General features: G+C 38.9%; 3 protein-coding genes across 3 annotated transcripts; all 3 read right to left on the minus strand.

The window, feature by feature from the left end:
* Positions 1-12,820: 12,820 nt before the first annotated feature.
* K441DRAFT_671404 (glycoside hydrolase family 16 protein) lies at positions 12,821-14,875 on the minus strand. Its single transcript, XM_067650419.1, has 3 exons — positions 14,415-14,875; positions 13,910-14,347; positions 12,821-13,838 (listed from the first exon to the last, which is right to left on the minus strand). Exons 1-3 carry the CDS (start codon positions 14,533-14,535, stop codon positions 13,039-13,041), a joined length of 1,359 nt encoding a protein of 452 aa, XP_067496525.1. The 5' UTR covers positions 14,536-14,875; the 3' UTR covers positions 12,821-13,038.
* On the minus strand, positions 14,620-14,936 carry K441DRAFT_377696 (uncharacterized protein). Its single transcript, XM_067641485.1, has one exon. The coding sequence runs from the start codon at positions 14,896-14,898 to the stop codon at positions 14,704-14,706; it is 195 nt and encodes a 64-aa protein (XP_067496526.1). The 5' UTR covers positions 14,899-14,936; the 3' UTR covers positions 14,620-14,703.
* Positions 14,937-18,103: 3,167 nt separating this feature from the next.
* On the minus strand, positions 18,104-19,276 carry K441DRAFT_691366 (kinase-like protein; the record flags this gene model as incomplete). The annotated part of the gene is made up of 5 exons (XM_067652472.1): positions 18,104-18,469; positions 18,515-18,627; positions 18,678-18,755; positions 18,801-19,096; positions 19,152-19,276. The coding sequence occupies 5 exons, from the start codon at positions 19,274-19,276 to the stop codon at positions 18,104-18,106; spliced, it is 978 nt and encodes a 325-aa protein (XP_067496527.1).
* Between the last annotated feature and the right edge of the window lie 8,166 nt (positions 19,277-27,442).

Consider the following 27,442-nt stretch of genomic DNA (forward strand, 5'->3'; position numbering starts at 1 on the left):
ACTTTAGCTGCTAAAGTTACCGTATAGGTATCCTTATAAATCGACTCTTATAGATCGCCTCTTACATAGAGTTGTGCTTTAAACTTCGTTAGATATCTATTAGTATCCGTTTTATAGGTAAATCTCTAGGTTATAGGCACCGTTTTAACTAATAGAGTCTTATTTACAACCTTAAATATTCTATAACCGTCTAGGTCCGTGTATTCTTTTATAACAGTAGTAAGGAACTCTTCCCTATACTAGTATTTTATAAGCTCCTTCTAGTTTTTAGGCGGAGGTAGTAGCTTATCGCGATAGATTTTCCTATAATATTTTAGGCCTATATAGAAGGCTGCCTAAAGTGCTTTAAAGCTGTCTACCTTTTTAAGGTAAGTTAAATAAGCCATATACCGTTTAGGTAGCCTCTTTAATTACTTACCCTTTATAATATTATCTTCCTTAACAGCTGCGCCGTCTTTATCCTATAAGTCATCCTCTATAGGTATATATTTATAATATAGTCGTTAATAGGTGGAGGGAGTAAAGGAGCTTAAGGATTCTTTAGTAGGAATTAATTAAGGTTCTAGCATCTTATCTAGGGTAGGTAGGAAATTGTCCTTTAAGGTTTATAAGCTTGCTACATTATTATCTTAATTAGTCGCTTAGTCTTAATTTCCACCGAAATCTACCTATTAATTTCCATTGTTATCCACTTAAATTTTATCTAAAGTCTCGTCGTCCTTATTTAACGTTTTATTAAGCTCTTCCTGAAGCGTCCTACCAACTTATAATATATTAATTACTTCCAAAATTTAATCAGCGCGTTTATGGAGTAGATTTGTAAGATTTAGCTAATTGTCGTTATAAAGCAATTGCTTATTAAATGTGACATCTCTTATTTAAATTACCTTCTTTTCACTAGGTATATAGACCCTAAAGATATTTATTAACTAGTACCTAACTAGGTATCTAATGTAAGCCCTTAGCTTAAGCTTTTAAGTGCGCGGAAGGTTATATTTAAGTAGGTAAGCTCTATAGCTATATATACGTAGATAAGCTATATTTAGTTTTAATAGTAAGAGCCCTAGTGCTAACTAAAGCTTTTTAAAAAGTGTTATCTAGTTAAGCTGGGCGTTCGGTGTCCTATTAATTAGATATACTATAGCTCTAATAATCTTTAGCTAGAGCTCTTCTGGTAATTAAGCTTTAATTTATATATAATAAGACTTAATAATAATTACCCCCCTAGAACGTTTAGTAGAACTATTTTAAGACTTTATATATAGGGCTAAGTGCTCTATCGTAATTCCTTTTTAGGCCGTCTAACTATAAAAGTCGCTACTAAGGGAGGTTTCGCCATTGATTTGGATGACCGCGATCTTCTGTTTATATTAACGCTTCACCTTATTTAAATATCATATAATTGCTTATGTTGTTAACGACTTTTAGGCAAAGGTCTCTACCTTATTTATCTATAAGAATTCTTTAAAGAAATATATTGTCTAATTATAACCGTTATACGCCACGATCTCCGTAAATAGGTTGATATATACTTAGTAGAAGGGCCTTATTACCTTATTAGTAGGTGCTCTTCTTAATATAATTTTATAAGCCTTGCTAACAGCACAGGTGTTATAGTCGATCGTTATCAGTCCTTAAAGCTTCGTACCTCCTACCTCCTAGGGTAGATACTTAATCACTTTAGGTACTGTATAACCTAGTCTCTTATACTAAAGCCTTCCTACTACTTCTTAATTAGGAAGGGGGTCTCACGATTAGATTGTAAATAAGGCCTTTAGTTTATTATATTTAAGCGTGTTTTAGTTATAATATTACCCGTAATAGGCAAACGTCTTACGATCGTCTTTATAATATAGTAGGTTCTTTTTATTGTCCCACTATATATTCTTATTATTAAACCTATCTAAATAGGCTAAATTTATATAGAATGCCGGTATATACGCTGTATTAGCCAGTAGGATCCTTTTAGGGCCTACTGGCGTCTAAATTGTAACTACTATTGTCCCTATACTCTTAACCGGATCTAGGCCCGTTCCGGCGTATATAAAGTTATTACTTAGTTAGAGCTTATTAACGAATCTTAATTAATCGTTAATAACGTATATTATGATTCCGTTGTTAAAAATCACGCTATTATATAGCTTATAGTTAAAACCTATATTATAGGCGCCCACTTAATATACGGTAAAGGTACCATAGTTATCTTCTTTTTGACTTCCGTCTGGGCTCTATATAGCTTTTTTTTATAGAGCTTCCTTACCTAAAGCCTCCTTCCTTATCTTTTTAATTTTTAACTTAGTCTAATCTAATACGCTTACAATCCTTTCCTTAACCTTTATAGCTGTAGCTTTATCTAATTTCCAGTCTTTTAATTAAACTGATTTATTAATATAAGGACACTCCGGAAACTAGTAAACATCTCTATAGTAGTACAGTAAGGCGTCTTTCTTCTTTAACGTCCTAGATGGTGTAATAGGGGCCTTATCCTTAGGAGCCTTGTTCTTAAAAGCCTCGTCTTTATAAGCTCCGTTAATTAACTCGCCTTAAAAGCCTACTGTATTGGTACTAAGCTAATCTTTTTTTTTTTAGGCAGTCTCTATTTGTCAATAGTTCCGATATATTTTAACTAGTTAATCTATAGATATTATCTAGTTACTAGCCTAGTCGTATTTATTAAATTTAACCCTCCATATTAAGGCCTAGTTTAGTAATACTGGCTCTATAGCTAGCAGAAAGTCTCTAATTATTTAGTCGCCGTTTACGTCTAGCAATTTAATCTTTTTGTAGTCGTTATATATCTTCTCCTATTGCTATAACCAGGCCTTAAAGTTCTGATTCTTTAGGCCCTTTTTAACCTTCGCATATTAGGTAGATAGGTATAGCTCGCGTGCTATATTAGTAGGGGCAACCCTCTCCTTAAGAGCCACCAGTATGTTATATACTAAGTTAATACCTAGTATATAGGTATTAAGGTTCCTAGCTACTATACCAGTAATATAGCTTTATAGGGAGGTTAAAGCTACCTTTTACTTTTTATATTCCTTCTTTACTATTTTATACCTCTTATAGAGAATTAAAGCTCGTCCTTTTCGTCCTTAGAGAGAGCTGCATATAAGGTTGTTCCTAACTTCACATCTTAAGGCCTAAGAAAGACTAGTTTAAGTAAATAGGGCAACTGAGCCTGTTTGGTTAAGGGGTCGACGTATTTCTATATGTCTCCTATTCGAGCTTAAAGCCTAATTAGGTCGATCTATTCGTCCTAATTAGCTTAGTTTGATAATATTACCATCATAGTAATAGCTTGGGTAGGTTGAGAAGTCATACTAAGAGGTGCTTGTAAAGACAAATAAAGTATTTAATAAGGGGTACGATTAGTTAAATTAATTAGTTAAATAGGTATAATATGGTAAGTCACCTGGGCTTATAACTGTCAATTAATAGTCCGTGCACTGATAAGTAAGTAAAGAATAAGGACTCTGTCTATTTAACTATAAAGAAAAGAAGCTATTTATATATAAGGTAGATATCTAAAATAGGAAAGGGAGGGGGGGTATATAACTGAAACGGGGGTAGTGTTACGGCTTAAATAAATGCCTCTAAACCAAAGCTTGAACAAATGCTATATTACAAAGATACTAAGCTAAAGAGAAGGAAAAAGGGGTCGCCAGGACCGATGTAAACATATATATAGGGTAAGCCGCCAAGGCGCTAGCTTTAGGCGGGCTAATCGCGGGTCAGCAGAATATGGCAGAATTTAGCAGGTAATATGCGATAGCGCCGTTACATTACCCCCCTCTTTAAAGAAAGCCTGCCTTTAGGCTTAGTTAGAAAATAGGGTAGTACTAGGCTTATAAACATAGGATTATAAAATATAAGATAAGGAGACAAAAGAGGATATAAGTACGTCCAGACTAAGTACAAAGGGCAATTATAGGCTAAGTAGAAGCACTAGGCTAGAAAGAGTAGCTACTAAAAGTCTTAGTACGGATCTAACCAATCAGACAACTTTAACCGGCGGTTAAAGTTCCTAGATATCTGATATTTTACGGTACTAGTAGAAAACGGCAGAATATAGCAGAATTTGGCAGACAGCCGTATTAGGGCTTTAGGGCGTTTTTGTCCCTATATTCTTCCGGTAACTTATTATCTTTATTATATTAGCATTCCGTCTATTCATCTAGGTACTTTAGGGGTCCAGGCGCATTAGGGTATTAGTTATAGAATTCTTTAAGCTTCTAGGGGCAGCCTATAAAGTTCTATATAGGGTACTAGGTTAGGTTAGGATCGTAGCCCTTCCATTAAATACGGTATTTTAGCGTTCCCCATACTATCTTATAGGCCAGTATTTTATTAACCTCCTATTTACTGTTACCGTTTACTTAAACTAGTAGGGGCGGCTCATTCTTTTATCTAAGCAATAGGTTGTTTATAGCTTTCTATAACTTATCCAGTAAGAAGATAGGGTAAACCCTAATTAAATTTAGGAGCTTTATCTTATACAAGTTACCTATCTTCTTAAAAACCTTATACGGTCCTACCATCTAGTAGTCTAGCTTACGGCTAGGTCGTTTGGTCTTCTAATTCCTTATTATAACCCAGACTATATCGCTAGGGGCAAAATCGGGCTCTTAACGGTATTTATTCGCCTACTATTCTATTAACCTCTAAGCTTTTTCTAGGTTCTTACAGGCTACCGTCTAGGCCTCCTCCAATCGTTTAGCGTACTATTGGGCCTTAATATAGGATAGCTTCTCTTATATAGTCTAGGGTTCTTCTAGCCTTTTTTAGTTAAAGCTTATATAGGGTAAGTATCCCATTTTTAGCTAAATTGGGGTAAACCCTGTAAAGTTATAGGGTAGGGTTACTTACGCGTAGTCTATTAAGGGTAGTAGTTTAGACTAGTTATCCTAGAAATAGTTAATAAAAGGCCTAAGCCTCTAGTCTAGGTACTAATTTATAATCTCTATCTAACCGTTTATCTAGGGGTAATAAGCTATAGAAAGCCTTAGCTTAATGCCTAGGATCTAGGTAAACTTATTCCAGAAGGCCAATATAAACTATAGCCTATAATTAAATATAATAGTATCTAGTAGTCCGTAGATTTAGTAGACGTAATAAATATATAGCCGGGCTGCCTCTTTAGCATCAATATTTTTATAATAGGAAATTAAAAATAGGCGTTTACTAAAGCGGTTAACTATAACTATAACTATATCATATCCGTTACGGTCCCTAGGTAGTTTATAAAAGTCTATAAAGATATACTACTAAGGGCACTCTAGTATTAGAAGTGGCTTAAGTAGTCCTAGGGTCTTATTCCGTGGGATTATAGCTCTCTAGCAGTCTTCGCAGTTCTATATATATTAATTAATATCTATAACCATTCTTGGCCAGTAATAGCGGCAGTTAATAATTTTATAGGTCTTGTTCTTACTAGGGTATACTATAGAGACTTAGCAATAAGCTTCGCGGATTAGTTTAGTCCGTAGATTGTTAATATTAGGGACTATAAGCCGCTCCTAGTATAGGAGCAATCCTTCCTCCATCTTAAAATCGGGGTCTCCTTTTACGGCTTATTCACAAAGGGCCCTTAAGGCGTTAGCCATGCGGTTTACAGTTAGGAGGTAGTTAATTAGCCCTATTAGCTTATCTAAGGACTCCTCTATTAGTGCTAGCTTATTTTACTAGGAGTCTAGCTCCTTAAGAATCCGTGGATCAAGCTATTCTAAATAGAGGAGGGCGCGCGTCTAATATTAGGTCTTTAGCTTATCCTAGGGTCCTACATCTTATTCTCTTTAGATTAGGGTATCAGCCTTAAAGTTTTACTTACTAAAACGATATATAATTATAAAGAAGAATTAGGAGAGTATTTTAGCCTACTAGGCTTATTATTTAGTAAGCTGCTTTATAGTTATAAAGTACTTTAGGGCTTTATAATCTATATATATCTTAATTCAGGAGTTTATACCTTTAAGCTCTGCGCGCCATTAGAAGAGTAATTAAATAATAGCTAGCATTTCTTTATTGTATACTTTATAGTTACACTTAGCTAGGTCTATTATCTTTAAGAAAAAAGCCATAGGGTACTATTTACTATCTGGATATAACTATAATAGGATTCCCACTACAACCCTATTAGAGGCGTCCGTTTCTAGCATTAATTTAAAGTCTAGGTTATAGTAATAAAGGATTAAGAAAGAGATAAGCCGATCCTTTATCTCTTTAAAGGCCTCTATATAGCTATTATTAAAGACAAAAGGCGTATCCTTCCTAGTTAGTTATATAAGAGGTTTTGCTATAATTCTATAGTTATAGATAAACCGGTAGTAGAAGTTGCAGAAGCTAAGGAAGGATTAAATGCCTTTTACTATATAAGGGGGCTTTTAGTTACGAATTGCCTCTACCTTCTTAGGGTTAACCTTAATTCCTTCTATAGTCACAATAAACCTAAGATATTTTATACGTTTTACTCTAAACTTATATTTCTTAATATTAACTTATAAGCCCGCGTTCCGTAGTCTCTCTAAGACCTTCTTAATATAAACTTAATACTCAAGTTTGTTATCTAAGTATATAAGAATATTATCTAGGTATACCGTATAGAATTCGTTAAGGTAATTAAAAAGAACGTTATTTATATACCTTTAGTACGTAGCCGGTTCGTTTATTAGTCTAAAAGGAAGAACTTTATATTTATAGGAACCATAATAGGTACGGAATATTGTTAAATCTTTAGATATAGGGTTTATCCTAATTTAGTAGAAAGCTTGGCGGATATTAAGTTTAGTAAAGATCTTTGCCTAGCTTAAATATATAAGGGTCTTATTAATTAAAAGAATAGGATACCGGTCCTTTTAAGTAATAGTATTTAGCTTTTAATAGTTAATACAAAAATAAAGGCCTCTATTTAGCTTTTTTATAAATAGGATAAGGAAAGCAAAAGGGGCTTAACTTGGCTTAATAAACCTTTTATCTAGGTTATTAATTAAATACTGCTTTATTGCTTTTAGCTTATCTATTAATTAATAGTAGAGGGGGCTATAGCCTAGCGAGTTATTAGCTTTTAATTAAATTTTGTAATTATATATCTAGTAGGGGGGTAACTTATCTAAGGCCGCCTTTAAGAATGTATCCTTATAGTTTATATAAATAGTAGAAAAAAGGCGTTTAACTAGTTCCTTATTAGTTTCCTTAGCTAGCCTTTCCTCTCTATTATTAATAATTTAGTTAATCTTATATAGGCTTATTATAAAGACCTTATTATCCTTCTGGTATATATTAAAGTAGAATACTATAGCGCTAATTACAGTAATATCTATAGTAGGGGGTTTGCTTAATAATAAGGGCGTATATAACTTTAGGGACTTCTAGGGTATTAGCGTTATTATTACCCCTTTTAGCTCCTATTACATCTTTTAGAGGTCATCCTTTATATCCTATTAATACGTTCTTTTCTATACCGGTTAGATCTATACGATTTAGACGTTATCTATATTACTATCTATCCCGCTTCCGTATATAGAGTCCTCTTTAAACATAGCGCTTTAGGAGAGTATCTTTATTAGTACAGAGTTCTTTTTAGCTTCGCGGCGGGCGTCTTTTTAGGTAAAAGCTAGGTTACGGGCCTAGACATCCTACTAGTAGGTAGGGTCAGCCCTTACGGCTAGTATCTTACGGTTAGTTCAGATCTCCTTAATAAAGGAGGGCAACCTTAGTCTATCCTCCGGCTAGATAAACCGTCTTTATTATATATTTAACCAGATATTAAAATAGAACATCTATTTTCGTCTAAGGATTATATTATAAGACCCTAGGTCTAGGATATAAAAGGGGATACTATATTAGCGTTGTCCATTAAAAGCGATATATAACTTTAAGACGTAGGTAATAGGCCAACTAGTTTAGCCATTATAGCCTTTTACCTAGACAGGCTTCTCTAGTTAAATGGCTTCTATATTTAGAAACTTAGCAACATTATTTATATAGGCAGTATTTATAAAGGCGAAGCTATTTGCTCTAGTGTTAATAAAGGCGGTTATATTAACTTTATATCTATTTTAAGATACTATATATAGAAATATAAAATACTTTCTACCTATTAACTAACTAAGATTAATCTCTTTAAGATTAATAGGGTACCCTAGGGGGGAGTTTTTCCCTAGGGTTCTTCTTTTCCCGACTTATTAGACGTTTCTCCTTCCTCTATTTCCTTAATATTGCCTATATCCTTTAGCTCCAGGCAGGACAAGATAAAGTAACCCTACTTATTATAGTTAAAGCACATAGCCAAGACAAAGTTAATTAGGGTATTATAGCGAATATTAGTTAATAGCGTAATATATAACTAGTTAGGCGAGGCTTATTAGTGCGTAGTTATAACCGCCTTTAGTAAAAGAGTAGTTATAACTTATCTTCCTACTCTAGCTCCTATAAGTATAGCTAGCGAGTTCTAATTATTATAGAGTTACTTCTACTAATTAGGGCGGGCGTTAATCCGCCTTAGTTCTAAGTCTAATAATAGGTAATAAGCTGCAAGTCTTTTATAGGTTAGTAGGTTATCTAAGGTTATAGCAATCTTTTCTTATAGCTGGATTATTAGCTTATTATATAGGTCTAATTGGTAGTTCTTAAGGAAAACCTAGCCTTCTCCTATAAGGTATAGGAATTAAGTCTAAAATTTAGTAAAGGGTTAGTTTAGTTTTATTATTAGGCGATTATAGTTATAACGGGCATTCCGTACTTTATTTAGGTTAATATAGATAGCCGCTAGGTGCCGTATTATCTTATTAATAGATATAAATTGGATAGGGGAGTTATCCTTAAACTTAGCTTAAAGGTGCCGTTAGGCATCCCCAGTAGTTTAACTAAAGAGGTAGAGTATTTTAGCTTCTTTAGAAAGGAAATAATTATAGTTAATATAGAGCTTTCCTTATACTTAAATTCTCTAATTCTTAAAGATAGGGTCTATCCTATTAGATAGTAGTAGGGGGTTAGGGAGCTTAACAGACTTTAATTACTTTATTATTATATCCGTACTCCCTAGTATATTATATTTAGTAAAGTAAATAGGTTAGCTAGGGCTTTAAGAAGGGGAAGCTAAGCTATTTTATAGAGCTATAAGGCTTTCTAGGATCTCTTATAGGGTCTTTTATATATTTCTTACTTTAAGATAATTGGCTTCCTAGCTGGCTACAAGGGCACAAATCTACTCGCGTACGTTTATGATATTATTATTATCTTTAATTTCTAATCCTAATTAGATCTTAGGTTCCTCTTAAGTAGAGGCAGCTCTCTTAAATAAGCTTACTTTAGGTGCCATTATTAGCTTCCTAAGGTTTATCGGTATTATATACTTTAGTTTTAATTTTAGGTATATAGGTCTAGTCCTATCTAGCTTATAAGGTGGGATATTATCTAGGCCTTCCTAGGTAATATAAAGTTGTTTTAGTGTCTAAGTATAGCGCGTTAATATGTTGTTGTAGACAAAATTTCTTTAGGATAGGATATTATTAAGGCCTTCCTAGGTAAGATAGAGAGAGCTTAGTATAATATTACAGCTTAAATAAATGCCTCTAAACCAAAGCTTAAACGAATACTATATTATAAAGATATTAAGCTAAAGAGAAGGAAAAAGGGGTCACTAGGACCGATGTAAACAAATATATAGGGTGAGCCGCCAAGGCGCTAGCTTTAGGCGGGCCAATCACGGGTCGGCAGAATATGGCAGAATTTGGCAGGTAACGTACGATAGCGCCGTTACAGGTAGTAGTACACCCGAAATGAGAACAAGGATAGGGTAATAGGCTAAATTCAACCTGAATCGACACTAAGAATTAAGGCCAACGGGTCAGGTTATAGAGGTTTTCAAAAGTGCTAGCAATCTATTGCTCGAAATAGAAAGGTAAAAACTCGATAAAGGCTTGTTAATAACTAGACTATATGCCTCTTCAAACTACTAGGAAATAAGTAACATTCAATAAAATCCCTGAAATAAGCTGTAAGCGACTAGAACACAATATCTTATCCACAAATTCATTTACTAAGGATGTGGGTTATAACCAGGGTGGGCGAAAATCATTATCAATTAGATTGATACGATACGCGATATCATATCATATCATATCATATCGATTGATTTTTTCGATAAACCCCATCACCCCCCCTACTAAAATAATACACCCCCAATAGCCCAGCCAATATAGCTCTAAATTATATAAATAGGGGTTTATTTTATAGCTCTACTCTAAAACTATAAAATAAGCCCTTATTTATATAATTTAAAGCTATTTTAGTAGAGTTAATATGGGGTATTAGCTTGTGTATGCGACCGGCTCGTACGCAGTTTTCCTTACTAAAATATACCAAAATACACCTTTTTCTACTACCTATAACTTTATAAATTTTTAATAAATTTTTATAAAAATTAAAACATAACTTATCTAATACTAAAATTATAATTTTATATAAAAAAAATAGAATATATAGCTACATAATAACTTCAGTATTAATAATTTTAATAAATTTAAGTTTTATTAAAAAAGTACTTTTTGACTTAATATTAAATATATATATACTATAAATATTACAATTTTTTTTATATAAAATTATTGTTTTAATATTAAATAGGTTATATTTTTATTTTTATAAAATTTCATATAAAGGTTATAGAGTTATAGATGGTAGAAAAAGGTGTATTTTAGTATATTTTGGTATATTTTAGTAAGGAAAACTATATATAAGCCGGTCGCGTATATAAGCTAATACCTTATATTAACTCTACTAAAATAGCTCTAAATTATATAAATAAGGACATATTTTATAGTTTTAAAGTAGAGCTATACTAGTGGGGCTATTAAGGGTGTATTGTTTTGATAGAGTGGGAGATGCGCGACGTTCGGCTCTGGGCGAGTTACCAATATTTTGCGACCGATAGTAAACACACCCCCAATAACTCTACCAAAACAGCCCTAAATTATATAAATAAGGGCTTATTTTATAGCCCTAGAGCAGAGCTATAAAATAGGTCTCTGTTTATAAAATATAGACCTATATTGGTGGGGCTATAGGGGGAATGCTAAGATAATATCATGATACTTTGATCGATACGAAATATCGTATCGATCATTGATTATCAATCGGATCGAGATAAGATTAGATTTTCGCCTACCCTGGTTATAACAGGGCATTTATAAAGTCAGAAATCTATTCGAGGACATTCTAGACTCGTGTGCGATGTGAATGCTCGTACTGTCCTGTTGCAGGATAGCTAGATTTTTATTGCTAAGTCTTACTTGCCACTAGAGGCAAATACTAGATAAAACCCAGTCACCCACATGCTTTTACCCTATTGTTACATACCCTCACCCGGTAGCCCCAGCCAGGTCCCTTCGGAATAGTATTTAAAACATACACTAGGAAACAAACCTGTGGAACAGAACTTGCCGCCTTCCCCTACTCGTAGGTCATCTCTGCTTCTCTAGCTGTACTGCCTATCTGTCGACCGAGAGGCGTTTACTGTCGGCTACTATCGGCCTAGCGTCGATCACTGTTATATCAATATTAGATCAAGGGTACCGGTGACCCACCCATCTCTTGTATATAATGAGGCTCTAGAGCCTCTTGCAATGGTACAGAGTTCTCATTCTGAATTGTCCGGTCAACACTATCTCTTGATCATCGTCACCTTACGGCAAGGCCCTTATTTTGATTTTTCTGCTCTCAATCTTGTATCATACCTCTTCAGTGTTGTGGCCGCCTTCGTCGATAGCACTGCTCCGAAATCGTGAGACAAAAGTGGGGATAGAACCCCTGGCCCGCCCAATAACCATTTGTAAAGCTATCCCTCCATCCGGGTCAAACTTATAATAGCGTTCTGATACCTTACTGAGAGCAATTCGAGCTACTGTAGATTTCCCGTAGCTTTAGGACCTCACGATTACTGCCTCACTAGACTTTAAGTGATCAGGAACGCGGAGGGGAAGCGCAGGTGCGCATACCATCGCTTAGACGTAGATAATAATGCCCCAGATATCTGATTTTACAACACCCCTCCTTTTTCTACTCACAACTAATAATCTTGTACTTGAAGACCTCCCACTAATCTTGCTACTCTAATGCTAAATAAATGTAAGCTGCATTCACATATGTCACGAGCATCTGCACTAACATCCTTCAGAGACCGCCGTAGTCTCTCCCCTTTATGTTTTAGCAATTGCGCTGATCCGGTGACGACACACCTTTCAGAGACAGCGGTTGTTGCAACATAGAATGGGACCCTACTGGCTATTCTCAGACGTCAGCCTCGTGCCTATACACCTTGAGGAGGTGATTTGAAGAAACACCGTTCTAAGCCAAGACCTGAGCAGTATCCATCAACTTACTCCACTGGTTATCCGACTCCATAACCAAAAGACCAACCCGCATTCTCACTTCCACAACCCCGCGAAGCAGCCGCACCCAGCTCCTGCACGCCAGTCCGCCGCCCGTCCCACTCTCACACTTACTGACATAACCTCACGCACAGTAAAGGCGAACCGGCTGAACTTTAAATATTCCTAGCATTTGAATTACTATAGTAAATCCATGCTCCCCTCCACACGTAGACAAAAAGGAACGACGCGACAAGCCGGCAACCGCGTGTCCCTCGCTCAGAAAGCAGCAGCCGACAGTCTCATCAAGCATTATCCCAGCTCGCCACATAAGGCACTTCGAGCCGGCTGAAAAAAGTAACAAGTAGAGAGCGCTCAGCAAGAAGCGCGGTAAGAAAACAAGGCGGGACAGAAGCAGGAAATGGAGTAGAGAGAGAGATATCAAACCAAGCCAGCCGGTGATGATGATGACGATGATGCAAATGCAATAGATGCTACGATCCATGCCTCCCCAATCACGGCTCGCTTCCAGCTTTCTACTCTTGTCTCCTCTCCCCTTTTCTTCTTGACCTCTTTATTTTTACCCCTGCTAAAAAAACGTGTGGAATCGCTTATTTAGCAAGAGTCAAATAACCCTACCCCAATGCAAGAATTACATTTCCGCCTCAGCTCACAGCACCAGCAGCCCCAACACCGCCACGCAAACCGCCAGCCCGCTGCCGCCCATGCCCAGACGGCCCTCCTTCCGCAGCGCGCTCGCGCCGCTCCCCGCGTTCCCCCCGCCGCCCTGGTTGAAGCCCGCGACGCCCGTGGACGACGCCGACGCCACGCTGGCCGCCGAGCCCGTCGCGGTGCCGGTCGCCTCGCTGGCCGCGGCAGAGCTGGGCGCATTATCGCCGCCGCGGTTGCCGCCGCCGCTCATGCCGGGCACGGTCTCGAGGGACTGGGTGGCCGCGGGCGCAGAGCTGGACTTCGAGCCCGAGGCGGCTGCGTTGGGGTTGTAGTTCGGTTTCTCGCCCGTTGCGTAGAAGGAGGCCAGGATCTCGGAGTCGTCGGTGATGGCGACGGTGTTGTTGGTGCCGGCCTCGTTGTTGTAGACATAGGACTTCGAGCCCGTCTTGTTGGCGCCGCTGGGTGGGTCGTAGCATTCCACGCTCACTTCCTGCACCATGGCGTAGTAGTAGCCGTTCTGCATGTACGGCGAGTTCCAGTTGATCAGGCCGCCGGCCCACTCCACGGTACCGATGTCATTGGAGGAGAGACCGGCGGGCCAGAGTGAGAGCATGATTCGCGACGGCGTCTGGGGGTAGTCGAAGCGGTTGGAGGTCGCGTTCCAGGTGTCGGAGCGCTTGAGCGTACGCAGGACAGTGCCGTCAATGGACCAGGTTAGGGTATCCGGCTGCCAGTCGATGGTGTATTCGTGCACATTTTGGACGGTATTGGACACGGTGAGGTTAAGTCCATTGTGATCTGGTTATGCGAAACATGATTGGTCAGTTTCAAAGTAAACAGGGTTGTGGGTGGTTGAGAGCACTGCTTACAATTGGTCACACCCTGCGAGTAGTAGTTGGACTGCGCATGCTCGATGTCAACACCGATGAATTCGAAATCAATTTCATCTTTTACGTCAGACATCATGATGAAGGCTGTCACGACACCTTGGCCTTGGCTGGTGGTTAGCTTGGCGGAGATCTTGCCGTACCAGACGTAATGTGTGGAAGACAATAGCGTGCCGACTGTGTCCTGGGCCATGGTCAAGAGTAGAGCATCGTTATAGGTCACAAGCTGCCCTTGTGAGACCCAGTTAATATTTGATGCATTGCCAAGGTAAGTGTCAATAGATTTTACGTCGTCCAGCGACTTTAACTGGTAGTCTGCGCTCTGGCATACCGGTGCTGGCACGCAAGAGTCGAATTGATGGGAGAAAAGAGGGTCGCAACCACCTAGACAGTATGCGCCGACACCGCATTGTCCGTATTCTATAACACGGAACTGTCAGTCGCGTGTTCAGACGCTCCAAGTTGGAATTTTATGGCTGTGACGTACGAGAGCAGCAGGGCGCATCCTGGGGGCATAGATTCCCAGGACCGCACGTGGGAGTATCGGCGAGGACGAAAGGTGATGAGAGGATGGCTGCAAGCGCAGCAGCGGCGAAGTAGCGCAGCATTAGAGCGACGGTGGTCGTCTGTCGAACGGGTGATGTCGATTATGGATGCAGAAATTTAGACAGACGATGGCGCTACAATTGCAGAGAGCATAAGGTTCAATGCAGCTGGACGGCTATTACTCGTGGCAAGTTTTGATGCTGAAACGCGGTGGAGGATTAGGGTAAGGATTAGCAACGAATGACGGCCAGGAGCCAAGGGCGAATGTTTCCCCTTGGGGTAGTGTGGCTGTAGGTAGTGAACGTGGGTGTTAGTATTAACAATAGTAAAGGAAAAGAAGGATACAAGAAGCAGCAGCGAGGAATGTACAAGGCGGAAAGAGGAATGGGGATGAGGTTAGGAGAGAGAGGGAGCGAGGGAGGCATCAGCCGGATCACACCCCATACGCCCAAGTTGGCCCAAGTGGAGGAGCGAAAGAATTTGAGGAGAAGGATGGCGCTATTCCGCTTTGCGCCAGGGGATGGCTGCAGAGAGGCAAGCGGTTGCCGTCTTGGCCAACGCCCATGCATGACACGAACGCCACAGCGAACCGGCGGGCGCCATACGGAGCTTTTATGATTGGCCCGACACTGCTGATTGCATGCGCTCATCAAGAGAGTTGCGGTATTCAGTATAGCGAGGCATGATACATTTCCTCAATATCCGCCTTCATGCGTTTATTCATTCCTACTGCTCGTCATTGGCCTGCGCCACTTCCTTCCGCTTAAGCTTGTTCTTCCTTTGAAAATTCCTCAACAGAGTTAGTCCCGTGTTCTTGCCACCACCTGCCCGCCTAGAATCTCAACGTAATGTTACTTTTTTTATTCTTCCTTTTTAAAATTTTTTTTTTTGGCTTACTCATTAAGCATTCCGGTTTAAGCATCATACAAGGCCATGAGCAGGACCGTATTTCAATTATTCCCAGTCTACTTTCGATGGATTGAATTGCCCATGTCACCTTCCACAGAATCGAAACGATGTGGAATAGGTCGTGCGTACCAGTGCCGTATCGAACGATACTCCAATTATCGACTGACAGCTGCCTGAGAATTGCCGTACGGCACGCAATGCGGAGGGCGCCGCGGCTGCTGAGTAGAATACCCCGGTGCCAAATCATCCTAGCGGACGTAGTGGTTTCGGTTCAGAAAAATAAAAGAAGATAATACTAGTGAGCGCCCACGCGAACAAAGACCCAAGCCCGTTCTCAATTCCGAGACATCGCAAAGCGCCATCCGGACATCCGGCATCTGTGAGAACAGAAAAACACACGGAATCATCGGTTCGTGTTATCAACGTAAACGAGGCTGGAATAACACGCCTTTCGGTTTTAACATGGTGAATACACCTCGATTTCTCACCTCCGGATGAACGAGACCCCCCTATGCAACGGTAGCGTCCTACCGTCAAGTGATCCATGCACTAGCAAAATAACAATCCCAACTTAATCCGATTGGTTCTATTAGGCTAGATCTTATCGATAACCGTAGGACGAATTGTACTGAAGCGGGACGGCACACGTCGAGGACTGCAGCAACAAGACGGTGTGTTGCAGTGGCAATCATTCTCATGCGGCTCCACACTCCTAAGTTCAATACACTGGTCTGATATTATTTAATTCAATTAATAGTCTCCTCTTCCTACATTCCTAACACTGTAATGGCATGGTTTCGAGACCTCCGAAACGTGAGGGATGTCTGGAGATGCGTTAATATGAGACAATCAGACCTAGCGCAGCTACGCGCAATAACTTTATCGTTCTCGTCATGCTTTAATATTCGAATTCGACTTGTGGTTTCCCTCAACCTCTTCTCTATGCCCCTCCGTTGCGGTGGGCTCTCCTTTATAACCCTAGATGGAGTGCTATACTTGGAAATGCTGTCCATTTGGACGCTTCGGAATTAATGGAAACCAGTATTCACGTGCGCCAAATGTCGGATAAATATGCAGTGGCAGTTAAAAGTGGTGAAATAATGAGCACAAGAATCACTGAGAGTTACGGTTTCCGGTTGACATGGTTTAGATATATAATGCTCCTCAAATGCTCCCAATAATTTAAGGCTCTTATCGATTCTCAGTTCCCATTAGTTGTAGCGCTAAGCACATTCAGCGCATGTTAGAGTCCAAATTCTCTCTCTCGTCTCTCCTTTCATTCCACATTTTATTCTCCGTTCTTTAATCATAGATAAAGTATAGATAGGAACTATTCTAGTCCACTATTAGGAACTTACTAGGGTTTCTAGAGTTTTAAGCCAGCCTATTACCTATGGGGCGTTAATCTAATCTGGCAAAATCATACGAATTCGTACTAAGCATATTATTACAAAACTAAGCTTAAACCGGGCACAGCCACCCCAACATTTGGCTCTTTGCTGGGTAATCTCGTCAGCGTGGCTACAGATGAAAAGGCTTTAAAATCAGTGGATAATCCCTTCAAACTAGGCAACCTTTTCACCAACACACATTCAACTAGTAATCCTTTAGCATTGGGGCTACTGGTGTTTCCGGCGGCGGAGCGCATTTGCAAGCTCGCCCATTAATATTGCATTTGCGCTGGTGGGCCAGTTACCATTTAATCCAAGCGGTATCGTAATCACCACCTTCTCATACCTTTTATGGGGCCTTGATATGCCCCACAAGATTTCCTAGGTTAAACATGAGCAAATGTGTGACTCATCTACCGCTTTTGCGCCAAAATATTAGATTAGTGGAACACAGTTGTGCTGCCTAGTGTGGCCTAGTAGTATTACTGAGTAGCTTGAAGCGAAAGGCATAAATCCGCGTCGAGGGAAATGAAAATGCGTACTGACGTCCAACCTCAATTGTTTAAGTCATCGCTGTTCTCCCTCTGAGTGAGTCCATTACAGCTGTCAACTAAGTTCCCCGACAATCTTAACCGCTATTCTTGCAATCAGACCTCCTTCTAGCCATCAGACGAACTTGTCATTCTTCTATTGAGATACGATGTCCCGCCTCCTCAAATATCCCACTTGCGGAAACAAGCTGTCGGCCGGACATACCCTGATCTAGCCCTAGTATAGTAGTGATCGGCACCAGGTCGACACAGGCAGATCCCGGTATATGTGGCCTGCGAGGTCCGCCATGCCGGTTACCGCCGTCTCATTGATACCGTGAACAAGGTGAAGGCAGCCGTCGAGAGCAACAGACTGTTGTCCGCAACCCAGGCATCCAGCGCAAGCTCCATCGTAATCACGTATGTTTCTGCCTGGCTAAACTTTAGAGATCGTTCACTGATAAAAGTAGTTTGATGCCTACCTAAGTCCGCAAGACCCCGATGAACATAGCACCGTTGTTGCACAAGATCCTCAGGGAAAGGAGGTTGTGATTGGACATGTCACTTCCGAACAACAGGTAACGTCCGCCTTTAGCTGCGCTCAAGGCACGATGAGTTGACTAACCACGCACAGATGGCGCGCTAAGCGTAGAGGCGATTAGACGGACCTTTGTTGTTAAGTGGAAGGGGAGATATTGGCACCTAAGTAGCAAACAATGTAACAAAATTTTATGATACCACTTTAGCCCTCCATTTATAACTTCTCTATTCGTTTCAACGCTTCGTAAGGGTGAACATTTTCACAGAAAAGGTTGCAAGTAGGGGTGTTGCAGCGCCTCTGAAGCCGTTGGCCTCTTGCTGGGGTCGATAACGAGTAAGAATTCAATAAAGTCCAGTAGTTGCGGCGACACGGGGGGATCCGAGAGTCGCTGCAATTCCTCCCGTAAAGTGCCTATTCTGATGAGCTCCGTGCCGTCATGAGGATTCTCCATGACAGCTAATTGTTCCGCAAGCTCGAACTCCTCCCTATAGGCCTCAGAATCGACAGGTTGACCCACCGGGCCGAGAAGACGGATGATTTTCGCGATGCACCACGCTTGGGTGAATCCTTTAATTATCTTGTCTCGAGCTCCGAAGATCGTTTGCGGGGATAATCGATGTGCCAACTTCGACATTAGCTTGCGGTGAAATTACGAAATGAGAGAACTAACCGTAACACCGAGTGACCATACATCCGAGCAATGCTGACACCCCAAACCTCGCCACACCTCAGGTGCCCGGCATGGCAGGCTCTGGACACGTTGAGTAGAACCCTCGGAAATCACTATGCATATCAGCGCTCTCAACGGATACGGAAGTAGCTGTAGCACTTACAGTTCCCTAAATCTCCCAATTTAGCAATTGGCGAAGGGCTATCGATGTTGGAGACGAAGATATTATTTATAGAAATATCTAGCCGTTTAGTACCGCGGATATTAGCGATAGAATAAAGCTTACCTGTATGGACAGCATTAAGCATTTTGAAAACGGTCAGAGCCGACAGTGCCGCTTTGGACATAACTCTAGGCAGCCTTTGGTCACTTCGGAACACGTTGGCTGGCGTCGATCGCAAGTCATGATCCATCCATTCGAATACCAAGTATATCGGGCCCTCTTGAGCTTCATTTTGCCGTACAACATCGTACAGAGTTCGAATATGTGGACATGAGGCGATTTCAGGGTTCTGGTAATTGCGATATTCACGCTTCAAGGTAAAGATCTCATCTTTCGTAATAGCAGATTTCACCACAGTCCTAGAGCGATAATAAGCGGTCAATTCCTGAAGTACATTAGAGCAGAGACTCATGCCATTCTGCTTGGATCGAGAGGCTAGACACCACTCTGGCTTTAAAGACCGTAGAACCTTTTAACTGTTCCAACAGCTCATATTTCCCCTTACCCCCTCGGAGAACTTGTCCAATGCGCAGCGCCATGTCATGCCCAAAGCGCGCAGAAAAACGAAAAGAATTGAAGGAGGAAGGTTACGTTGATGTGCACGACCGGCTTCTACCCCCCCCTGGAAAAATATTTTTTCGCTTCGGTACGCGGGCTCGCTAGAAATCATAGCGAACGCCCATGCTTGGCTGCAAGAACTTTACTTCTGGCAGACTTCGCGATCCTCCGCAGTGTCGTGATCTTTGTTAAATATCGTGAGGTTTCTACCCGTATAATATCACCAAGTTTCATCGGCAATTGCAGGAACAGCTTTGTATCCGCGTTTTGGCGGCCATAGCGGGGGGGCACAGTTAAGGGGGAGGGGGAGGGCGCGTGCGTCCTCAGTTTAGTTCTCCTGGCCAACCAAGGGCAACCACTAAAAAGGCCCTTGCGTGCAGGCACATGCGTTCGCTACAATTACTCTGTAGAGTACCCTCTACGGCGGAGTAAAAACTGGCCGAAATTGGCACGTGCGTCAACACCAAAAATCTACTGTTTACATGTAGATTTCAACACCTTTTTGACAAAGAAATGGATCAGGGATCAATTCAGAAGATGTACGATTGGTATACTAAAAGACTATACAATTGCGAGCGCGCGGGAGGCCAAATGACGAGATATTAGCTATATAATATATATGATTTTCCGGTGTTGACGCACGCGCCAATTTCGGCCAGTTTTTACTCCGCCGTAGAGGTACCTCCCCACTGCGTGCACGGTCCCACTCAATGCACGGTTTTCCTTACTAAAATCTGCCTAAATATACCTTTTTATACCACCTATAACTTAATAACCCTTTAATAAAAGGTTATAAAAATTTAAATATAGCATATCAAATACTAAAATTATAATTTTTTATAAAAATATTATAATAATAATATATATATACTTAAAATTAGGTTAAAAAAGTACTTTTTTAATAAAACTTAAAATTATTATTAATAAAGCTATTATATAGCTAGATTTTGTATATATTTATAATATAAACAAGTGTTTTTAATATTTATATAGTTTATTAATTATATATTAAATAAAGGGCACTCCTAATTACATACCTCCTAATTACTACACGTACACCCCCTAATTACTACGCATACACCCCCTACCTTATTTAGTTTAGACGCTTCCTTATTAAGTTAGATATTTCCTCATTAAGTTAAAATATTACATGCGTTTAACTTATTTGCGCCTATATTACGAAAATTAGAGTGCAAGCCTATAGTAAAGCTAGTATTTCGCTTAAATGCCGAGGGCTCTTTATAAGTAGATCCATTAACACAATTGGCAATTATACAGCTTGTACGAGCTCCGGCGTCTCCCCCCCCGTTGCGCAGCGCGGTACACACGCAATTTCGCTAATATTTAGTCAAGTGCACCATCCAGCGTAGATACTGTGCACTTACGAAAAAGGCTATGCACTCTTAAGTAAGGTATATGACTTACAAGAAAGGTAAAGTCTTTAATTTTTAAGCTTAATTTGTAAGAGTTAAACTTGAAGTTCTCTAGTGTGCAAGGAAGCGAAATTGCGTGTGTACCGCGCTGCGCAACGGGGGGGAGACGCCGGAGCTCGTACAAGCTGTAGAGCTAGGTATAGAGTTAATTAGCCAACCAACGTTATTAAGCCGCATTAGCAGCGAAACCAGCCCAAAACCACCTAATAAAGCAATCCGATATCGGAATCCCATCCCCCGCACTAAGAAACCCCATAAAACCACGTCGCCCCCATCTACAAAGCATGGGGGGCGACGGAGGCACGCAAGCGTCCCGCTGTAGTCGCGAAAGTCGCGACGTGAGCGAGCTGAATAATAAACCAGGTAGGTAACAACACGGAAAGGACAGCCGCCAGCCTAACCAGCAATGGCAAAAATTAAAGGAAATACTTAGATAAATTAAAGATAATCTTATAAAAGAGGAGGAAGAAACCCTAAGACACTAGATATAGATTGCGGTTTAAGAGGCGATATAATACGTTAAAGCTCTCTTAACGCGTCTAGTGCCACAGATAACCCAGAGAAAGGAAACTAAGGCCTAGCTTAACCGGATTAAAGTAGGTATTATAAAAATCCAAAAGGAAACACGTAAAGAAGGACTACTAGGCTTAAGAGTCCCTTTAGTATAGGACTAGACCTAGGCAGCTATCGCCGCGTAGGCGGCCCACATAGTAAACACAGTCGCGGCACTATAGAGAGCGACTGTACGGGTCCGGCTTAAGAAGCCCTAGGGCTAAAAACTAGGGGAGCTCTTTAAGACTATTTAGAGAATAATACTAAGCGTATATACCTTACGCACCCTTAATAGCGGGGATATTAACGTCTACGTCCCCCTTTAAATAATAAAGGATTAAATTCTAAACAGACTAAATACGCCAGAACTTAAAATACTAAGGAAAAACTACCTCTTAGAAGTACCTAGGGTCCTACTTAAAACCCTAATTAACAGTAGAAGGAATATAGATAACTTAGAATTAATTTAATCTATCTGCAAAGCTATAAAGCGCCTTATGCTTAAAATAGCTATTAGCTAAATCTAATAGCTATACGCCCCTAAAGCGTAGGCGAAACGCTAGGCAAACCCTAGTAGTGCCTAAAGAAAACCTAAGAAAACCAGAGAAATACTTATAATTAGTATCCTAACCTAAGCAATTTAGTAAAAGATTATAAAAAGCGGGATAGTTATTAAATCTTAGCCTTTTAAGACTAGGCTATTTAAGAATAGCTTAATTATAAAGTAATACTACTAATATAATTAATAGGGATATATATAAAGCGTATATAGAAAGTAAATAAAATGCGGATAATATATAGGATTATATAGCACTACAGATTGCTCTAAGGAAAGGGTATTTTATGTTAACTATAGTAAAGCATATAAAGTATAGCAAAAAAAGAAGTATAAGACCTTTTAGAGCTACCTTAAGGGCATTTAAATAAAAAGGATAGCCCTTTTTACGCAGTCGCTTCGTATATAAGAAGCTATAGAAACAACAATATAACCACCCCTAATACTAGGAAACTTTATAATCATCACTAATAAAAAAAGAGGATAGGAATTATTAGGGACCTAAGAACTACCACTTAAACAGAAACTAGGTAAACTATCTTTTATTAATAAAGTAAGCAGAGACAGTTTATAATTAAGGCTTTAGCTACACGCTAATAGAGTAATAATAATTACTAGTAAGAGTAAAGAGAACTAGGACACTAATATAGAGGAACCTATACCTACCCTAAATAAGTAAGTATATAATTATCTAGTATAACTACGGAAATATAAATTAAGGGGCATATCGCCCCTTTTTTAATAGCGTTACGCTAGTAAACTACTAGGTCCTTATAGTTTAGGAGCCGGTATATAATAGGTACACTAAATTAATATACTGCCCTAGGGGATTCACACTTATATATAACGCTCTCCCTATAATAAAGGTCTGCTTTATAATTAGCTAGGATATTAAAGCTACGTATTAGACGCGCAGATAGTACGGCCCCTTTACTATAGCCCTTTGGGTGCGCCTAGAGGGGCTAAAGATAATAATTATTAATATCTACAACCTACGCGAAGACGGCCCTTAGATTAAGATATAGCCTAAGGTTAAAATGGCCATTAAGGATGCCAAAAGAGAAATTATACTCTTAGGCGACTTTAATACCTACTACCTAATATAGGGTAGAAAGTATATAGCTAGCGAAGAATAGGCGGAACGCCTACTAGCCGAAACTGATGCTAGAGGTCTTATACTCGCCATACTAAGAGGAGAGTTTATATAGAAAAGAGGGGAATAGGAGAGCGTAATCGACCTCACGTTTATATCCCCAAATTTATATAGAAAAGTCAACTTCTATAGTATAGATAAGGAATAGGCCCTTATAAAAGACTATATACCTATTTATATCCAAATTAATAATGCTAGCTGTCTACTAGCAGAACACTAGCGCTTTGCCTTTAAAAAACTAGACTTATAAGGCCTCCTTTAAAGCATCTAGGAGCTTAACTAGGCTATATTTAAAGACCCCCTTTAAGCCCCTTAGGAAGGGATTAAATAAGCACTTAAAAAATATTACTCGTAAGCACAACCTAGCTAGTAGGCCCGCTAAAAATGGTTGCTATATACTATATAGCTCTACCCCAGCGCCCGCTAGGCGTAATAATAGTACTAAGTCTATAATAACCCCTAGGACTTATAAAGATACTTAGCACTAAGTAATAAACTATAGAAAGAAACTAGGAGAGTTAGTTATAACAACTAAAGGCGCTTTATTTAAGAACTTACTAAGGACTAGTTAAAACCCTATAATAAAGGTCTATAGATTTTATTAAAATAGAGCAGAAAAGCAAATATAGTAAAGGTAGACCCTTAGTTACCAGACCTTAGGAGGTCTATTAAGGACCCCTTTATAGACAACAATACTATAAAAGCGGACATCCTTACAGCAAAGTTTTTTCCTAAGACTGGTATAGCAAACCTTAGTAATATTAAAATAAAGGCAACAATAGAATAAAGAGTACTTAATATTAGCCCTATTATTTTAAAAGAAGAAATTAATAGGCTAATTAAAAGCCTCCTAAATAGAAAAGCTTTAGGGCCAAATAGTATACTAAATAAAATCCTTAAAGTAATTGCTCTAGTAATTATAGAGGACTTAGTAAAAGTAGCTAGTTACTGTTTTACTAATAGAACAATACTAAAAAGCCTTAAAGAATCTATAATGGTGGTATTACGTAAAAAGGGAAAGAAAGATTATTCCCTCCTAAGCAGTTATAGACTAGTTACCCTTAAAAATACGCTAGTAAAAGTCTTAGAGAAGTATATAGCTAACATTATATTAAAAGCAGCGGAAGAGTATAGATTACTCCCTTAGAACCAAATAGGAGAAAGGCGCAAGTGGTCTACACTATTAGCGGTAGGACTGCTAAGCTTTTATATATAAACAGCGTAGCGAATACGCCGTGGGTATATAGTATTAATGCTAAGCCTAGATATAATAGGGGCGTATAACCATATATCCTATAAAAGGCTTCTTTATATCTTAAAAAAAAAGGCTTTTTAAAATAGCTTATAGACTTTATATAAAGCTTCTTAACAGTATATAAAACCTATATTAAGTTTATAGGATATAAAAGCGATTAGATCTAGATATAGATAGGTATCCCCTAAGGTTCCCCCCTATTACCAATTTTATTTCTTTTCTTTATATTAGAACTCTTAGAAAAATTCTAAAGCCCTAATAGTAGCATACTAGGGTTTAGCTTTATAGACGACATAAACCTTATTACCTAGGGGGACTCTACAGCTAAGAACTGTTAACGACTTAAGGCCACCTACTATTACTGCACTAAATAGGCAAACTAACACGGCTTGGCGTTTGCCCCTAAAAAGTACTAGCTTATATACTTTATAAGGCAACGGCGCCACGCTACTATAGACCTTACGTCTACCGTGTATATTACTAGCTGCGAGATAGCTTCTAAGAAAACCAGTATATAAATTCTAGGGATTTAGGTGGACCCTAAGCTTCAATAAAAAGAATAGATTAAGAAAGCGGCAGCTAAAGGCTTAGTAGCCTTTAAAGTGATATTAAGGATCACTATATCTATATAGGGCCCATTAATGCGCCTCCTATATACGGCTACCATCTAACTAGCAATGCTATACGGGGCCTAAGTATAGGGAGTATAAGATAACGGCGGAATGCTAGCAAAAAGCTTACTTAAACCGCTATAAAAAATCTAGAACTAGTGCCTCCGTAGGGTTATAGGGGCATACTAGCGAATACCAATAGCTGTAATTAAAAAGAAAGCGGCTATTCCCCTAATCTAACTCTATATTAAAATAACAGCCCTCTAAAGAGCTGCTAAGATAGCTTCTAATAGGGTAAAAAAGGAATCAGTAGAGGCACTTAAGGGTATTTAAAAACCACTAGTAAAAAGCCAGTAGAAAATAAGACGGCCACTAGTACTATTAAAAGCGCTTAAGGACCGCGTAAAGGACTATAAGAATAAGATATAGGGATTCCTAATACACTAAAAGGACTATATAGAGCAGAAAGCTATAATAAACCCCTATAGGCGCAGCTGGTGAAGCGCTAGCAGAGCGTAAATAGAACGCCATTACTATATAGGAGGTCACTAGCACCGCTAGCGGGAAATTACCCTTATCGCGAAATGGGCAGACCTAGAATAGCGCCAACGGTAGCAAGTAAAGGCTAAAAACCGCATAGAGACTATATAGAAGACCCTATAGGGGAAACCTACAATCCTACTATATAAAGATTTAATAAAAGCAGAAGCTATAGCACTATTTCTTCTTTATACAGAGGTAATAGGGCTTAAAGTATAGCTTACATCTATTAGAGTACTAGAGATTCTCCCGCGGTATAAATGCGGTTAAATAAGGCAAATAGTATACTATATGTTATTTCAGTGTCCATAATATTAAAGGGCTAACTTTATAGCATAATATGCCTCTAAACGCCTCTAAGAGGTCTTAAGCAATAAAAGAAGTACCTAAGCAGCTATAAAATAGCTAGTATAATTAGGTACTTTAAGTTAGTTCCAGGCTATAAAGGCAATAAATAAAGAGGATATAAGTAGATATTAGCTATTCTAGAGCTTAAAGGACTAGTAAAAGCAAGGGTAAAAAGATAAGGGAAAAAGGGGTAGTATGAGATTATCTGCAAAGCGCGGCTAGTAGGCTTAAAATATAGACTTCTAGCTAGGTAGAAGGCGAGCCACCAGCGTCCCAATACGGGAACGCTGTTATCTCTCCAGCGCGGCCCGCAATCGGGTTTTCTCTTAGATAGAGTTTTTCCTATAGAAGGTATTAGCCTGCGTGGACCCATTAGGGGGACCGGGACGGGCGGTAAATTGAATTTATTATTAATTAGCTAACCACTCCGGCGCTCTATAATTGTAGGCTCTTAGATATAAAGTAGAGGTATTAATTTAGGTCCCACTAGGCGCAGGCATAGGCGTAGGCGTATACGCGAAGCAGAGGCGGCAGCACCTAAATTAGTTTACGCGACGCCTTATAAAGTACCGCGTAATTTAATTAATCGGCTTAGGCGCGATCTAAATTTAGACTCTACTACTTATACTATAACTAAAATTAAGACTTAATCGTAATATTATAGCTGTAAAATTTACGTAGCGCGCACTTTTAATTTTTGTAATATAGGCGCAAACAAGTTAAACGTATATAATATTCTAACTTAATAAGGAAGCGTCTAAACCAAATAAGGTAGGGGTTGTATGCGTAGTAATTAGGGGGTGTGCGATTAGGAGTGCCCTATTATTAATAGTTTTAAATTTTATTAAAAAAAATACTTTTTTAACCTAATTTTCAGTATATATATATATATTATTATAATATTTTTATAAAAAATTATAGTTTTAGTATTTAATAAGCTATATTTAAATTTTTAGAGATAAAAAGAAAGCCGCTATAGTAGTAGAATACGCCCACCACTTATCTAATAAAGAAATAACCACTTCTAACTAAACTTATAGTATAATATGCCTTAGAACTAATATACGCACCACAGTTAGAAAGCCTGCGCGATATAAAAGGGTCGTGTTATAGGACACCCCCATAACACCTTGCACACGTCTACCTATTTCCACTAACTTAGCAATTAGAGACTAACCGCGAAATAGCAATTTAACAGCAACCTAATGGCAATTTAATGGCAATCTACGGCATTCTGCCATATTCTGCCAAGTCCTACTAAATTCTACTAAGTTTTACTAGGACTATAACCTAAACCCTATTCTGCCCTATATATATATTAATTAAGCAACTAAGTTAATAATATATACCCTTTCTTCCCGTTTTCTTACCTTCTTTTCTTATATAATGTCTTAACCTCCTTATATAGTTTATATATATAGCTTAATAATATCTACCTTGCTATATATTATTGCCGCTTATACTTACTCCGTAATATTACGTTACGTTAACTACCTATATTACTATTAATATGCAGAACGAACCTAAAACTCCTATAATGGCTACCGGCATTATATCCGCACTTTAAGAATAATTAGTAGAGATATAGAAGTCTTTTATAAACACCCTTATATAAAACTAAGCTATTTTAAATTAATAATAAGCCAAATAAGAAGTACGATACTAGTGATTAATTAAAAACCTCTAAGAAAAAATCCGT

This window comes from Cenococcum geophilum, assembly GCF_001692895.1.
Source record: "Cenococcum geophilum 1.58 unplaced genomic scaffold K441scaffold_99, whole genome shotgun sequence".
Classification (NCBI taxonomy): domain Eukaryota; kingdom Fungi; phylum Ascomycota; class Dothideomycetes; order Gloniales; family Gloniaceae; genus Cenococcum; species Cenococcum geophilum.

Bases quoted from the DNA above. Each gene is read 5' to 3' on its own strand.
- K441DRAFT_671404 (XM_067650419.1), bottom strand. From the start codon at position 14,535: ATGCTGCGCTACTTCGCCGCTGCTGCGCTTGCAGCCATCCTCTCATCA. The intron at 14,348-14,414 runs GTACGTCACAGC...TCCGTGTTATAG, and splicing joins GGATGCGCCCTGCTGCTCTC to AATACGGACAATGCGGTGTC. The intron at 13,839-13,909 runs GTAAGCAGTGCT...TCGCATAACCAG, and splicing joins CTCGCAGGGTGTGACCAATT to ATCACAATGGACTTAACCTC.
- K441DRAFT_377696 (XM_067641485.1), bottom strand. From the start codon at position 14,898: ATGCCTCCCTCGCTCCCTCTCTCTCCTAACCTCATCCCCATTCCTCTT.